We start from the raw sequence: 17,081 nt of genomic DNA, 5'->3' as shown, positions 1-17,081 counted from the left end.
TGTCGATTTAGAATTACTTACCATTAGAAAACGCAATGGCCAAGGCCTAGAATAAAAAAAACGTATTACTAATTATAGAAATAGAACACACATTCAAACCACTGGTAATTTTCTAAAATCCAGACCAACATTTACTCCCCGAGTTACTAAACCATGGTGACAACCCCTGGGTCACAATTATCCTTGAATCATACAGAAACAAATCTCTTCCCAATCTGCCAATTTACACGGTAAAGTAACTGAAATTTTAAAATCGGTGAGTATTGGGGTTTTGTTAGTTTTTTCATTTCATTTCTTTTTTTATTAAAATTGAAAGCTTATATTTATCTATAATTATTTTGTCATAAACCCCGTTTACATACAAAATTTACCAGTCACGGCACGGATAATGTTTTGGTAGTGTAAACGGGTTAAGCATAAGCGTGTCGTGCCAATTTGGCCCATTGAAGTGAGGTGTTCTCCGCACGGTGCCAGACACAGCACGGTTAAATTTTCGTAGTGTAAACGCTATTCGTTCTTAGTACGGATTATTGCGCATGCGCCAAATGAATCTTGACCTTTCTTCCCGCCACCTCTGGCAGTTCTGTCATTAGTTCTGTCAAAATGGCTTCCAAAACTAAATTAACTGCTATAATGATTTTCATCTGGGTAATTTGCATAGAGACTGATATTAACTTTTCTGTGAAGAGTTCAAAATTTCTTGAAATTTATCGCGGCCTGATACCATGCCGAGAATGACACGGGTCTATATACACGAATAATATAATGGTGTGATAATCTGTTATCGCTAATATAATTAATGCTTCTTAAATTAACTATTTTAAGGTCAACTACCTAGTAAGTCGTTAACCTGTCACCACTTTTCAAGCCGTCATTGGGTAACGACGTTAATCCCATCTATTGTTTTTGTTGATATATTATATTGTTTAATCTTTTATGCATTGTTCATCTATCGACATGCCAGTTTTAATTACAACATTTACCTTTATCCTATTTTCTGATTTTCCTTGAATATTACAAAATCTGTACACTGAAGACAGTCACTAGTGCAGTAACTGGCCTGCCAGTACGTAATGACGATATATGTATATTTATGTTCCGGTATATTAAAGAATTGAAGAATCATTCGAAGTCTGTTATATCCGAAGAGAGAATTTACACCTCTAAAATAACACTATTTTCATCTGTAGGTAATTTATCTAAAAGCTGCAAAGTAAACTGTTATATAAGTAAAATTAGCTGTAGACGAAATAAGTACACCGGGGCTATTCACAATCTAGTGGAAATTTGTATTAAAATATAGCTATTATTCTAACTTTTTTGTGTTTACTTAAAGAAAGACAATTTATAACATACCACTTATAATCGCATTGTTTAGAAATATTGTCGTTGCGACATTGTTTTCAAATTTATAGACAATGAATAAAGAAAATGATGACATTATATTCTATTAATTAATGTCTTTGGCAAGTTGTGAGATTCAAACATATTGTCTAATATGCACTTAAATCAAAATGAGTTAATGAGTGACAGATTGTGGTAAACATTCAATTCTAGGTTGATATCAGATATCTTGTGGGAAATGTCTCCGGTAAGTTCCCGCTGTCCAAATAAGGGTGGGTTTCGACGTCATAAGGATAATTGACCAATCTCTCTAATTATTTACAGCATATTGGACCAATTAGATAATTGTACGTCAAACCCCAAAGCTACAAAACTAACATATTTGTGAGAATTCGTCTTACAGCAGCTTGATTCTAGAAGGGAAAAGATGTAGCAATTTCTATCAGCAGACTCGCCCCGCCGAGTCTGGCTGGATTGGGATTGAGAGAATGACTTTATTCTATTACGCATTGTTTCATATGTAAGCAGCTTGATATATAAAATGTAAAAACGAACTGTTGCATGGTTATAGCTACTGAGAAGACAAACGTCTTAACTAACTGAGAAACAGAAAGAAGTAGATACACAACGTGAAGGGGGGGGGGGCAGAAACGACAAGTGAAAATACCAGACGATCAAACGGCTACTAAGATATGTAGTAAGAACAGATGCTTGGGTCATAGCCGGAGGTGGGGACCGGTTTTAGCATGTCATCCGCTCTCCATGTTTGACAAAAGACCCATAGTGCTACATATTGATGAGGTTCATAAAATGCATTTTAATACAAGACATACAACTACTCTACATCGTATGCATATAATACTCCCAAATTTTCCTATATTATATAAAAAAAATTCATATATTCATATACGGTTAAATAAAAATATGGTAACACAGAAACTTACGTAAGCAAATATGATATAAATATTCGTCTTCATCTTGCGAATTTTCTTTCAACGACTGTTCTATAAACTTTAAATTTTGAAACAAGAAGAAGATGAGTGTTTAATTGATATTTTCCATCATTTGTTTTAATTTCGCCTAGCAACAAATTGAAAACCCTTATGTAATAATTGACTTTCAGAAGAAACTTATCTTAAGAATTTTGATTGTCTTCTAAATTGTTCAATTTGAAGTTCATGAAAGTGTGCAGGATGAGCGGAATCAATACCCCTGTCTACATTCCTTAGTGTTCCTCTCATTCGTTAGTTCTTTCTGGAGTAACTATGTGAGTTACTTTTGTCAGATTCTGTTTTTAAATGCCCATAGTTTAATATGGCCGTATATTGGCATCACGCTACCTGTCCGGTATCTTGATATCACTGGCCTTGATTTCAAATCTAGATGTCAGAAAACACTGACCGCCCAATCTCATCATATCTTTAATTTGCTCAGTTTAACAAACATAAGAACTGTGTTCTTTATATTCATTTTAACCATATTCATTTGATTCTTAAACACTCGATGTTTTCTATTTGCATTTCAAAGTAGGTTATGTATGTCATTGCAACTAATCAATCGTCACTGATTAAAATATGTGATTGTTGGATCAAACCAGAACGCACAACATCTTTGTAAATTAATGTAACAATACCTTGAGCTAAAGATCGCATTTTAAATTTTCACCCATGATCTGTAAAAATGTGAAATTTAATAGTTTTAAAACAATTAAAGAGCTAAGATAAACTGTGAATCAAATATACCAAATCTTAAAAAGAAATTTTGACTGAATAAATAAACATATTCTACATTGAGAGAATGGAATCAAAGTCTAAAGTTCCGCCAATTCCAGTATTATCGACATAAAATAGTAGCAGCAGAATAGTAGGAAATTAAACCACATTTCATTTTCATTTCATAAAACTCGGTGGACTTGGTCCTTGGCATATTGACGGACTTTGAAACTAGACATAACGTCATATTTCTAATATGGCTGCATTGATGTCATATGCGGTTACTGGTCCACTCGTACTTAGTTTTTTTGCGGTTTTTTTTTTGTCGTTTTCGAAACATGCTGTCCTAGTTCACGATGAGTTCCTAGTTCACGATGAGTGTTCAACTATGATATTTTTTTTTATTTTATTTTATTTTTTTATTTTTTTTTTTTTTGGGGGGGGGGATATGTTTATGTGTGACTGGGAAATAAACCTCACTGTTTACGCTTCTGCAGGTGTACTGCAAGACGCCACGGTGGAAATGGTACCCCGTGAATTTCTCAACTGGGTAGTAAATGCACCGATAAAAACCGCTAACGCCATACGCTCGATTTGTGCAGTCTGAGGTTAATACCGCAATAAACAACCACTTAAAGAAGCTGAGTCGCTAATACTTGACACAAATAGGTCGCAACGCATACACTAATGTAATATGAATGTATATAAATTGATTTACATTCAAACGTTTCTGTTTTTACTGTAATTTTTAATCAGTTAGGTTCGGCGAAATACGCCAGTATTCTCAATGGAATTTCAATCTGTAGCGTCTGGTTATTCCAGTCTACGCCGATATTATTTATTGGGCTTGCTCTCCAGATAAGAATATAGCGTCACCGTTTGACATGACTTGTGGAATATGCCTAGTCTCGTTTTTAGAATCCCTTATTACAAATAGCGCTGAAACGCATTGTGTACCAATTGTAAAATGTTTATTTTGTCTTAAATATTGGATATCAGAAGGCCATCTTTTCCCGGTAAGATCACAACATCAATGCTGATTTAAACCGACAAATAAATCGTGTTTTCAATGTCGAAGATTTTGGATTATTATTGCTTGTCATTTATCACCAGATGTCCCAATAACCTCAGCACTGTCTGTTTTTAGTCTTATTATCAGCTTAAGCATATTTTTAGTCCGATTTACGCGTGGAAAATTGTAAATTAACAAGTTCAACGCCTGACAGACACAACAATAATAGCAAGTGCTATTTTCTAAAATCATCATAGATACAGGCGCTTTTGACACTATTTTTGGAATGTATCGCGACACACGTTTTAGTGGAAATACTGTATAAACTCCCAAAAATGAGTTTATCCAAAGCACCCTTTGTCATCAACAATTACAACTTTTCGTTTGTTCAGTGGGCAAACATCCGCTTATTAACAATTTATTTCCATTCACAAAATAAACACTATTTTAAGCTGGGGGACGCCATATTGAAAGTTCTAGTGAGTTGATGACATCAACAGCCCACTCTTTTACTGAAGGTATAAAAGTTAAAAAAAAATTATATTATTGTTACATTCGTAGGACTTGATATTTGGTATATCTTAGCAGTACTTGTATGTCTACTATATAGTACATAAAATCTTCTACGCAGGACATACCATCTGGAATATTGGATGGTATTGAAAACTGTGGGGTGGTATGCATCATACATGATCATGGTATATTTTGATAAGGTAGCGTTGCTCTAGTGGCAAAAGTCAAATTAATCCACTCTGAACCGAGAATTTAGCGATTGAATTTTCCGCCTAGCCTCGATCATTAATGCTAAAGTCGGTACGATAAAAAAACATAGCCTCGATTATCCAGTTTTTGATTTAATCATCAATGAGCGTTGAGCAGCAGATCGGGTTCTAATCCAGTATAAATCGCAGGCTAGTGGTGAGTTGATTATGGCCTAATTAATAATTTAGATAATGTTTCAGGCTTAAAGAAAGACCTGCAATAGGCAGATTTAGCTCTTGCATAATAATATGTTTAATATTTCATTTAAACGAAATAATTATATTCGAGTTGAATCGTGCACGAAAAAATCATATAAGACGTGATCGTGCTCTTCAGGGGTTACGTATAATTGTGTTATAGTTGGTATATCAAGAGAGAGAGAGAGGGTTTAACATCCACTCGACACAAACTAGGTCATTTCGGGACTAAGACACGGTTTAATTTTATTTCAATAATTCGCTTGCGCGTGGATTATTCAGAGGGAAGACTATAATATGGGCGCCTTGGGTTAAAAGCCTTGTATGTTGGTTGGAATGGGGACCGGGATGGATTCAAAGAACTAAAAATGTAACATAACGCAAAATACGGTGTAAAATTGACACCTTATTCAGGGGAATGTTTCCCTAATAATAAGTGTTGGTGTAAATGCAATAAAATACGTGTAGAGGTGTAGCTCACCCAAGCACCCCTTAGCGGCTACAATTACACCTCTCCTGGTGTTCAATACTCATGAATATCGATTACACTTTTGCAACTCAATAAACGCTGTAAAATTAACACTGTTCTAGAATATATTCCCCAATAATACTTATTACACCCTTTGGTGTAAATGCAGTATACCATTGGTATAGCTGTAGATTATCAAAATAAAAACACAATTACACCTATTCAGGTGTTCATTAGTCGAGGATATCGGTTACACTTGATGGGTGTAGCTGTTATGGTTGGTTACTCTTGCAAAATTGTTACATTTTGAAAACTGTAGTGTAAAGTTTACACTTTATTAGCACTGCTTATAGTTTTTAACAGTGTAGTGAATTACAGGATTAATAGGGCTATTCTTGTAATGAAATGAAATGAAATGGGGTTTAACTTCCTACTGTTCTGCTCCTAAACTGGGCTAATGAAGACGGGCATACGCCATACAGTGTACAATGAGGGAACCTTTGCCCGGGCATCGGCACTGCGGCCTACTCTTATATCGTATTCCAACTACCAAGGGATCTTTTACGTGCACGCCAATGTGTACACGGGACCTTGGTTTTTTGTCCCATCCGCATGACTAGACAGCTGTCCTTGTCAGGCCCCCATCCTGCGTCAATGAAAAAGGGGTAATTACGGCTATTCTTGTAAATAGGAAGTACTGTCTATAGAAGTCATGTATATTAAGGCCTTAATTTAACATAGTTTAAACATTATGCAATTATCACTTTAACTGATCAAATACTACTGTGTATTTAATTCTTTATTATAAAAATACATGGATTGAAAATAATAAGTTATACATCTATAATTCTAATAACCAGTACAAAGTCTCCTCTTTGCCACTTCCTCTCAAATACAGATAATAATGTTAAATGTGTTATCAACAACCTGGTTAGTATTTAAAATTCATTAACAAGATGTACTAAATATGAATCATTATCCGCAATTAAACTTTTTATAATAAATCTAATAATATCTCTGTAAGTATATTCATTCATTATAGTGCCAAATATATACTAATTTAACGAACAGACAGGAAACGTCTGTTATATTATTATTTATACATCCGCACGACTAGACAGCTGTCCTTGTCAGGCCCCCATCCTGCATCACTGACAAGGGGTAACCACGGCTATTCTTGTAACAAGGAAGGACTGTCTATAGAAGTCATGTATATTAAGGCCTTAATTTAACATAGTTTAAACATTATGCAATTATTACTTTAACTGATCAAATACTACTGTGTATTTTATTCTTTATTATAAAAATACATGAATTGAAAATAATAAGTTATACATCCATAATTCTAATAACCAGTACAAAGTCTCCTCTTTGCCACTTCCTCTCAAATACAGATAATAATGTTAAATGTGTTATCAACAACCTGGTTAGTATTTAAAATTCATTAACAAGATGTACTAAATATGAATCATTATCCGCAATTAAACTTTTTATAATAAATCTAATAATATCTCTGTAAGTATATTCATTCATTATAGTGCCAAATATATACTAATTTAACGAACAGACAGGAAACGCCTGTTATATTATTATTTATACATTTGATATATAATCAAATTAACATGTTCGAATTAAAAACTCCAAAAGGAGAATGACCCCTTGTTACTGTGTAACAATACGCGTTCTGTAAATGTTCTGGATATCCTGGATATCGTCTGTGCGTTAAGGTTTAACAGTATATAGACTTAAGGGTAACTTAATTTCTCTAGATAAATCACCTACAGGAACTGCTGTATCAAATCTAACAACCCCCTTTTCGGAACCTATCACTAGAACAGCAAAGTGGATTACGTTCAAATCCGTATCCAAATCTGAGTAGAATACTGGGAGGTGTGGAAATCTCGCCCTGTGATTGAACATTCGTTTGAGTTGAGCCCATTGAACGACCACACTGTTCCACACTGTAAGTTTTTGTTAACAGGGTAATGGTAATCCCAGATTGAGCTAAAGATTTACTCAATGGTGTTTAGAAACTCATTTTATGACTGTTATTCTTCAATTGTATATATGACAGTATATAGACTTTGTTAACAATGTGTTTACACAACGTGACAGTTGGGGGCGAATGGTCAATTCAATTAATTGAAATAAAAGTATAATATGTACGCTTAAAAATTAATACAGATGGGACGTCACCCTTTGATGTTGGCGTACCATTATTTCAAATAATGGTACAGGCAATGTGCCAAGCGTACATTCTTTATACTAGTTGAAATGTTGGACCCTTGCGACGTATTTTTTTTTTAAATGCACGTGCTGGATAGTGTCTGTATTCTAAGTTGTTTAATGATCTCGACTGTTGAACTGTGGTCAGCCGGTATCAGCCGGTACGAACGAATTAAACAGGGTCCCATGCCTAGTGTTTCTAACGTACTTAGTGTCATAGTCAGGATACATTCCATGTAGCCAAATATGTTTGGCATGGGCATACGATTTGGATCTGCGTACAAGAAAAGAATAACATCTCGGCCTATATTGGCGTGATCAACCATATCTTCTGTTAGATTGCTCGCAACTACGATAGTTCTCTTGTTCATACCCCTCAACGTTAGTAAACGGAAAGCCCCATGGATGTCCGACGTGAGAATATACACAGAATGTACCTTTTTCGGCATTTAGAACTTTGGAAACATACAACGTGATTTGCCTATTCAGTAATGTCGGTGGGTTCTTTTTCAACTTGGAATGAATACATGTCTACATCACTACATTACGGTCGTTTTAAGATTCCGTACGAATCATGCATGCTTTTGATCAATGCTTTGATACAGAGCCAGATTAAGACCCGTAAAGGCCCTAAACACTGAAAAGACTATGGTACCGCCATGCTACAAATAGATAAATTACAAAAGTAAATTAAATACCAGTGAAAGTCCTGTTGTTTTTGTGAGTTATTCCCCTTGAGTCAATAAAAGGGATAAGATACATGGAAAATGTCTGTATTGCCCACGCAGTGCATAAATGTTAGAATTATACCATAATGTGTTTGGCAGATTCTGAATAGAGACCTGCAAATCACCGCAATAATATGGTTACTAAGCTTGGGTGGTTTCCCTGACTGAAAATGTCATTGAGGCCCTTGTATCAACAGTGAAAAGTTGGCATATTCTGATCATTGTCATACAAATGAAACTTGTATGGCAATATGTTAAATAGATTAACTTGGCACAAACACAGATGATTATGGTACAGATCTGCTTTAGAACTAATTTGGGGCGCCTGCAGCCCAATTAGCCCCCCCCCCCCACACACACACACACACAGACATGCATGCACATATACCCATACACCTACCCCCACGTAAAATTCCGGCCCTGCTTTTACCCTATTGAAGAATCAGAGACAAGATGTTGTCCAACCTACATTCTCATGCATCTTCAATTTTAATGAACACAAAAAGTTAAAAAAAAAAACAGCAAACCCTGCGCAACTAAGCTTTTTCAAGAATAAAATATGTACTAAGTGGACAAATTATATTGTTTATAAAAAGTGCATGTTATATAACATTACTAAAAGAATATAAAAAGATACAAATGGCGCTTTTTTAAAATTAGTGGTGTCAGAGGTCAGATATGTCTTTTTACAAGCCTTGAACTTCTGCATGGTGTATTCGGTGAAACCACACAAAATACCCCGACTACACTCGCCATTACATTTACCACGATCTGGATCTTCCACAGAAACATACAGAAATTGATTGTATGTATCAATCAATGTCCTGTCCTTGGACATTTTCTGTGTCAGATGATGCAGAGATCCAGCCGTGATGTCATTTACATTATAGACTTGTGTGAAGTTATACTCCAACTTCCAATCTGTTCTGTTATTAGCATTACTATCAGGTAAATTGATGTAATACATTAGAATGTTGGTAGGTTGTCCAGTCGCTCTATCATAGCTGATAAGTCTGATGCCTGGGTTATGACGTGGTCCTGTTTCTACTCCAGGCTTAAACCGTCTAAATGGTGTGACAGACGGTGACGTGAAGATAGGAAACGCTGGGGAGCCTGTAAAATATCATAAACTACGGTTAAAAAGATGATGGTAAGCCCGAAAAAAGGTATGAATAATTCCGTTATCGAAAAAGATCGCTCTAGAAATTAATTGACACCAATAAGACACAGTTAACTTCATTATTGTGACGTTTTGTGGATGGGGATTTTACGTCGCTTAATCATTCTGTCATATTCAAACGATTGTCCGTTATTATTTTCTAGTATCAAAGAATGAAGACTTCCTGAGACTTAACGAGGACCTAGTGGGCTAGAGTGTCGCGCTTAGTGTACGTGTGTGGCTGGCGATAAGGGAGGCTTTTTCAATCTCATCGGTTGACTCCGTATACTCTGGTTTCCTCCCACAGGAAAGACCTCTAGGCAGTCTGTCAATTCACTGTGACATCAAATCCACATTTAACAAAACAAACAGTGCCGGATTAAGACATATGGGGGCCATGGCGCACTTAATTAAATAGGGGCCCCTGCCAAGCACTACTCCTATGTTAGTGTTTAACGTCCGCTTGTCTTATTTTCATTTTTTTTATCGTATCGCACGCGCAGGGGTCTTTTCTGTGGGAGGAACCCACGAGGTTGAGAAGGCGCCCCTATCCCCAAGCCACATACGCTTACACCAGGGATCCAAACCAAAACCGCAAGTCAGAGGTGACTGGCAAGCTAGAGGTCGAAGCGTGACACTCTAGAACACTAGGCCATCACCCCCGCCATTCCCCCACCCCTTGACTACTCCCAAAAGCTATCTTCTCCATTACTTCCAAAGATAGGATGGCTTTTATATCGAGAAATGTATTCCAAAATGTATAGGGGATCACGTGGCTAAGTGGGTAAGACGCTGGCTCGCTAGCCTGGAGGTCGGGTGTTCGATCCCTGCATTGGCTGAGAAAGTTCATCCAGATTTTCCGGCGTGGTTTCTCCTTGTCAGTGATGCAGGGTGGGGGCCTGACAAGGACAGCTGTCTAGTCGTTCAGATGGGACGAAAAAACGAGGTCCCGTGTACATATTGGAGTGCACGTAAAAGATCCCTTGGCAGTTGGATTCGATATAGGCCGTACCGCCGCTGCCCGGGCAAAATTTCCCTCATAGCACACTGTATGGCGTATGCAGAACAGTAGGACGTTAACTTAAACCCCATTTCATTTCATTTCCGAAATGTTACCTAATCACAACAAAATGTTGAGTGATTTATAACTTACGCTTCACGAGATTGGGTGAACCCTGTGGTGGATCGGGTGCGAGGGGCGAATGCTTAAACGTGTGCCCGTTAGATCCTCATTTTTCGCTTCCCAGCTTGTATGTGACAAGGAGTAGGGTCGTCTGTCCGACCCCCTGGGTTTTAGCCTTCCACAGCTAAAGACTCCTACGCCCAAGCACACACCCCCACCCCCACCCCCACCCTCTCTCTCTCTCCATTATCTCAAATACGGTTATCACATCGAAGTTTAGTGCCCGATTAAGGATAGGTTGATGTAGAAATAGATTTCTATTAAACATATTATTGGATATCTTTTGATTTGAATGTGTAATGTAGGTTCAATATAAAAATACTATTTTAGATTAATGAATGCTAGCTCAGTGGTTAAGCAATGTGAAATTGAAATGAAATGGGCTTTTAATGTCCTACTTTTCTGCACCGACTTGGTCGGTTAGCAATATATGTCAAATTATAAGTTGTTTTTCAGTAAACTTAGTTGTTTACGTGTTTTTACTGCACTTAATTTACCTTCAATATTCAGTCATGTTGAACTGTGCGGTCACCCCTGCGTCATAGTGAAACGAAGAGTTGATTTAATTCGCACGCCTTTTAAATGACTATTTTTAACCACTAAAAATCGACATTAAACATACATTATGCAAGAGCTAAATCGGCCTATTGCAGATCTTTCTTTAGGCCTGAAATGTTATCTAAGTTATTAATTAGACATTAATCAACTTATCCAGACCATAATCAACTCTCGATGCCATCGGTAGCCTGCGATATTTAGCGGATTGGAATACAGTTTATGAAGGATGATTAAACGCAAAAATGGATCAGCCTAAAATTCAAAAGCTAATATCTCGGTTCAGACTGAAGAAATTTGACTGGAATTTTCAGTATATTCTATTTACGTTATCTATTTTTAACTATTATAGCGAGTACTGTCAACTCTTTATCTAATGTCCCATAATGCTCCTTTAACAAGATTTAACTCATTCTTACCATCAGTTTTATAGAATATTTTAAACGTATCTGCATGGGTATGCCCGAAATACATGGCTGTTATGACGTCATTATCAACATGTTTATTTATGATATAGAGACAGGTCATTAAACTGGTGATGGAAGTAGACTTTAACACGAGGATAATATATACCTGGTGGTATGTGACCAGTTATCAGAACCTTAAATTATAAAATAAACAAGATTGTTAGTCTTAAGTTGACTTCAACAAATCTGAATTTTAGATCCTGTTTGATTGTTCAATGTCCTAAGGAGCCATGGTGACACCGTGGAACTGGCTCACTAATAAGGGTTCCTGGATTCGATCCGGGTGCTGTCCGAAAGTTGCCTGGGATTTTCCAGCCGTTTTTCCCTTTGTCAGGGTGTCTGACAAGTAAAAGTGTCTAGTCGTTCGCATGGAATAAAAAAGGGGCCCACCTGTGTATGTAATATGAACATTGATAGTTAGAATCCGATGAAGACTTGGTGGAAACGGGAATGTAATTTGGGAATTCCCTTCATTAGTTCACAGACAAGATTCAATACCGAGAAGATGGCTAGGGATTTTCCAGACTAGCTTCCCCTTGTCAGTGGTGCCTTGTAAGTAAAGGCGTCTTGTCAAGTAGTCCAGATGTTTTAGATAAAACCTAATAGCAATTTCTGAAATTCTAATATACAATTGTATTGCAAACGGTTATAATCCCTAAACCACTCAGAATCAATCCCATATTTCACAAAGATATGCAGCCCTGTATACCAATGTAGCTAAGTTTGTTTATCAAACAATTCACAAGATCTGCACATTGACTTTAAACACTAGATGTTAATGTAGATGGACATAAATCTTAATAAAGGATATGGCTAATACGTTAAAGAGCTCTAGGGTACTATCTGCAACGGTTGGTCAGTTCCCAATAATTCATCTCTTATCTTCCCCGGTCATACAATGAATTACTAACGAATAAACGGACGAAGAGTCGAATTATTCCAATAATTCTATAATAGATTTAAATTCTCGATTTCACAAACAATCACTATAAAAAGGATCAACTTACCTTTTCATTGTTTGATTTTGCAGCGGTTAGTTGTTGATCAAGCCAGGTGAGTTGTCCAGCAGGATCGGTTAGATTAGCCGTCATTTTGTTTGCAGAATAAAAATGGTTAGTGTTGAGACCAAAAATTCGTAAACCATGCTTTGTCTTCAGGGAATAATAGCCAACTTCAATATTAAAGAAAGAGGATTCAGGTAAACACAAAACAATGCTCAGTGTGCAATCAAAACGACAATACGGGTAGTTCCCTGTGTATTAGTAAGTGCAGGAGGGACCGCACTACGCGCGAGACAAATCTGCGGACAAGACAACCTACACAGACATTGCAAAAAATAAACAACAACTACCAAGTCAAATGAATGGACCCACAGGTCATGGCAGTCGTAAGCGTTACAAGAAATAATTTACAAGAAAGAAGTAAAATAACCGGCCTTGGCGGTGGTCGTCCTCTGGGTGGATAATAGACAGTCTGCCTGATGCCATCACGGGTGAAAATGTCAATAATAAGGGCGATAATCCGGATAGAATTTTGGAAAACGCTAAAAAAATATAATAAAGAAAGTAAGTTAAGGCAATGCTCATATGGATTTATGTTATAGTAGTACCTAGCTGTATAATTGCATGTTAATTAGTGGTCCATATTGGCAGTGCTATTATCCTTATATACCCTGTGCTCTGTATCTCGTATTATGTCATGTATGTATGCCTATGTTCCAAGAATGCAATAGCATTGAGACCTTATGTGCATACAGCCAAACTAATCACAATGTTCCTGTTTTAAAATCAAATAACAAATTAGACATTTTTTCTAATGCACTTTAATTTACTTCTACTAAGTCACAAAGAGAAATAAAGTTAGTTCCATTTTATTAAATGTATTTTAGTGTTACCTCTCTTCATTGATTGGATTTGGTCTGTCTCTTTTAACCAGTCACTCCACATGATAGAAACCCCTACATAAAGTTTATTGGTTGTTGTTGGAAATTGATCTTTGGGATAGTAGTCGTTGTTACCAAGAGTTGCGTAAGTAACTGTACCAGGAAAGGATTCCTGGAGTTTAGACGTTATGTTCTGAATTGTTGCTAAATTCAAATCAGTGCTTAGACGGGTTTTCGTAATGTGTCCAACGTTATCCCTGAAATGCAATTTCAGAATTGATGTTCGTGGATAAAGATATTGTCAATAGAGAGTAATGGAAATTTAGCTGGCCTCACGATGGCTATAAATATTTAGGATTTATCAATTTGAAGACATTTTGAAACAATATGCCTTTTTTATATAAAGAATACATTTTATTCTTTAATTGCGACTTTTGTTTCTAATATCTTAGTTCTTTGATCACATATTTTATTTTTATTTCTGTTACAAAAGTATTGCTCTCTAATTTAAAAAACACACAGATATGGTCTTGGCCTGGATTGATATCACGTTCACTTGGTGTTTCAGTATCGGAAGCAATATCGGATATTGCAAACCGATGACCTTTTATTGTTTGCAAAAACAGACAGCTATGCTTGCTGAATGAGACCAGCAACTTCGCCATTCTAATAGTGATGCCTGTGCGTTCCTATGGGCATTTAAGTCACGCCATTTCCTGGTATGTGATACTGTGGGGTGTCATAGGAGTACAAATGACTAACCCTGTCCAAAGAATAAAGTCTGGATCTGGCTTAACATTCTTCATAGCATCGATACTATCATTAATCAGTAACCATGGTGAATCACACCAGTAGTTTCCATAGATACCGGGTGATGTCACGTCGTGAGTACATGTCAACTTTTCTGACAAATAAGAGAAATCGTAATGAAAATCAGTAACATGCCAAAACCATCCTAAAATAAAAAGAAAATCAAATGTTGGCTGAAATGTTCAAATCAGTCATAATTTGAAAGAGATAATTGTAATTACAAATTTGTCAAAGCTTAATTACTATTTAACCATTTCGTGGAATAGCAACCAATCTTTGCCATTTTAGGTTTAGGCAATGCTATACGATGTTTATCAGAGCTATATAGAATCTCGATAAATGAAAGGAACGAGGGCCTCTCTAAATCCCTTGTTTGGTTCAAATTAGGCATTACTTATCCAACTTGTACCCAGAAGCAATGCCTTTGTAATGATTTTAGGAATGGTCGCTAAGAATATCAGAAGACACGATTGCGCCATTAACTAAACTTATCTGTCTCTAACCTACGCTAGACAAGCATCAGGCATCTGATTTCCGATTGACTCGGATTTGTTTAGGCAGGCCCGGCGGAGTAGCACCCCCCCTCTTCCGCCCGCCCGCTTTTACTTCAGATTAGGCATTACTTTATCCAACTGGTACCCAGAAGCAATACCTTTGTAATGATTTTAGAGGAATGGTCGCTAAGTATATCAGAAGACACGATTGTGCCATTAACCAAACTGATCTGTTTCTAACCTACACTAGACAAGCATCTGGCATTTGATTTCCGAATGACTCAGATTTCTTTAGGCATATTTAGGAATGGGCAAGCTCGGTGGAATAGCCTCCCCCTCCCGCTTTTACTTTGGCCGCAAGTACTCTTTTTTCCGGGTTATTGCACCCAAGTAATTATGCCGTTAGATACAACGAGGTCTGATTTTAACATAGAAGTGAGACTTCTACACAGTAGACTTTCAGAAGAAAACCCTTTTATGCTCTATACTGATCCCTGGGCTAAGGAGACTCCCAGTAACGAGTGTCTCGATTAGTTAAACTTCCGTTGTATCTATTACAGATTAGGTAATTAAACAAAAATGACGGGATAGAGTTTTTCTCTGTGTCCCTTATTTATCAAATAATTCACTGCTATCAGTTATGACCAGTTAAAACAAGTGGTTGTCATGCAAAATACGCCCATATTTTTCAAGAAATGTATGGGGAAGAGGTAAAATCAATAGGACTCATCCTCTCATTCAAGATCTTTTGATCCATAACATATCTAAGTTTCATCAGAATGGGACAATAATGGTAGCCTGTCAGGTGGGCCTAAAAATTTATACGTACATTTGTATTTCACATTTTGCGTAAAAAGCAGGGACTATAGCTCAAGAATCTGAGGTTTGCTGCGTACCAAAGTCGAACTGATCCAAGAACTTTTGATCCTTAACACATAGTTTATGTCCCATCCCATGAATCGGACAAAGATTGTAGCCCCAGGAAGGTCCACAAACTTCATTCATATTTCGCATTTTGCGGAAAAAGCAAGGGACGAATGCACACCAAAATTGAACTCATCCAAGAGCTAGTGATACGCGTTTTAAGTTCTTCTAAATCGGATAAAAATTCTGACCTCTAGATGGTCGACAACATTTGGCATTACATGCTTTTATAATATTTGCGTAAAGGAGAGTGGCCATTTGACTGAAAGTTTCGGTTCGATTTTCACGAAATTCGGACTCAACAATAATTATGATGTAACGGTGATATTTTTGACAGTTTTGAAAATAAGCTAAAAAAAAGGGACCTCTAGAGGATCCACAAGCTTAAATCGTGTTATTTCGTACAATCAGGGGTCATAATCCCTTTGAACCTCCGGGTGGCACACAACCTAGGTATTACATGCTTATAAGGGTAGCAACCATGTTGTCGGACAGTTTCTGTCAGATTTCACGAAATTTTAACTCTGCCGTAATTATTATGTAACGGTGATATATTTTCCGGTTTTGACAATCAAATGTCGGGATCTTTCGTTTTAAAACATACATTGTCATCACAAATGTGACCTCTAGAGTGTCCACAACCTTGGTATTATTATGCATATATTTGTCAAGTTCAGCATCGCAGGAAACCACCATCGACTGTGTTTGCATGGTAAGATATTTAGAAAAGAAATAAAATTTCACTTCATTGCTGAGTAATTTCATTAGCAAGAAAGCGTCTCTGGTGATCTAGGTCACTAGGAACTTCCGCGGGTTAGGCGGCCCCTGGACTCTCTCCAACGGTCCTAGAATGGTAGTCCCCCCACCCTTCTCCTCCAATCAAGAATTGCTTCCGCCGACGCTGATGGGGAAAGTATAGACTAGCCTTTATGCTGCGCTAACCATGTTGGGATTATTAACTAAACTAAACTTAGTATTTATACCATAACTTATATAGTGAAGTTTCGTTGTGGTGATGCTATAGAGGTATACATACAGGGTCCGGTGTTTCATAGTTTTGTATTTATATTTACATCCAATGGGACAAAGACTGTCTGTGTGTGAAACGTCAAGTAAAAGTGAAGTCAAGCGGAAAGCTAAGCAAAAAGGAAATGACT

The 17,081-nt window shown here is 36.9% G+C and overlaps 1 protein-coding gene across 1 annotated transcript; it reads right to left on the bottom strand.

Annotated features, from left to right (window-relative positions):
- Positions 1–12,812: 12,812 nt before the first annotated feature.
- On the bottom strand, positions 12,813–14,553 carry LOC126815133 (acid sphingomyelinase-like phosphodiesterase 3b; the record flags this gene model as incomplete). The annotated part of the gene is made up of 3 exons (XM_050540672.1): positions 12,813–12,985; positions 13,709–13,917; positions 14,459–14,553. Coding segments are annotated over 3 exons (477 nt in total), but the record flags the coding sequence as incomplete, so codon positions are not given.
- Positions 14,554–17,081: the final 2,528 nt, after the last annotated feature.

Source organism: Patella vulgata, chromosome 3 (genome assembly GCF_932274485.2).
Source record: "Patella vulgata chromosome 3, xgPatVulg1.2, whole genome shotgun sequence".
NCBI lineage: Eukaryota > Metazoa > Mollusca > Gastropoda > Patellidae > Patella > Patella vulgata.
This window is presented reverse-complemented; position numbering and strand designations above follow the sequence as displayed.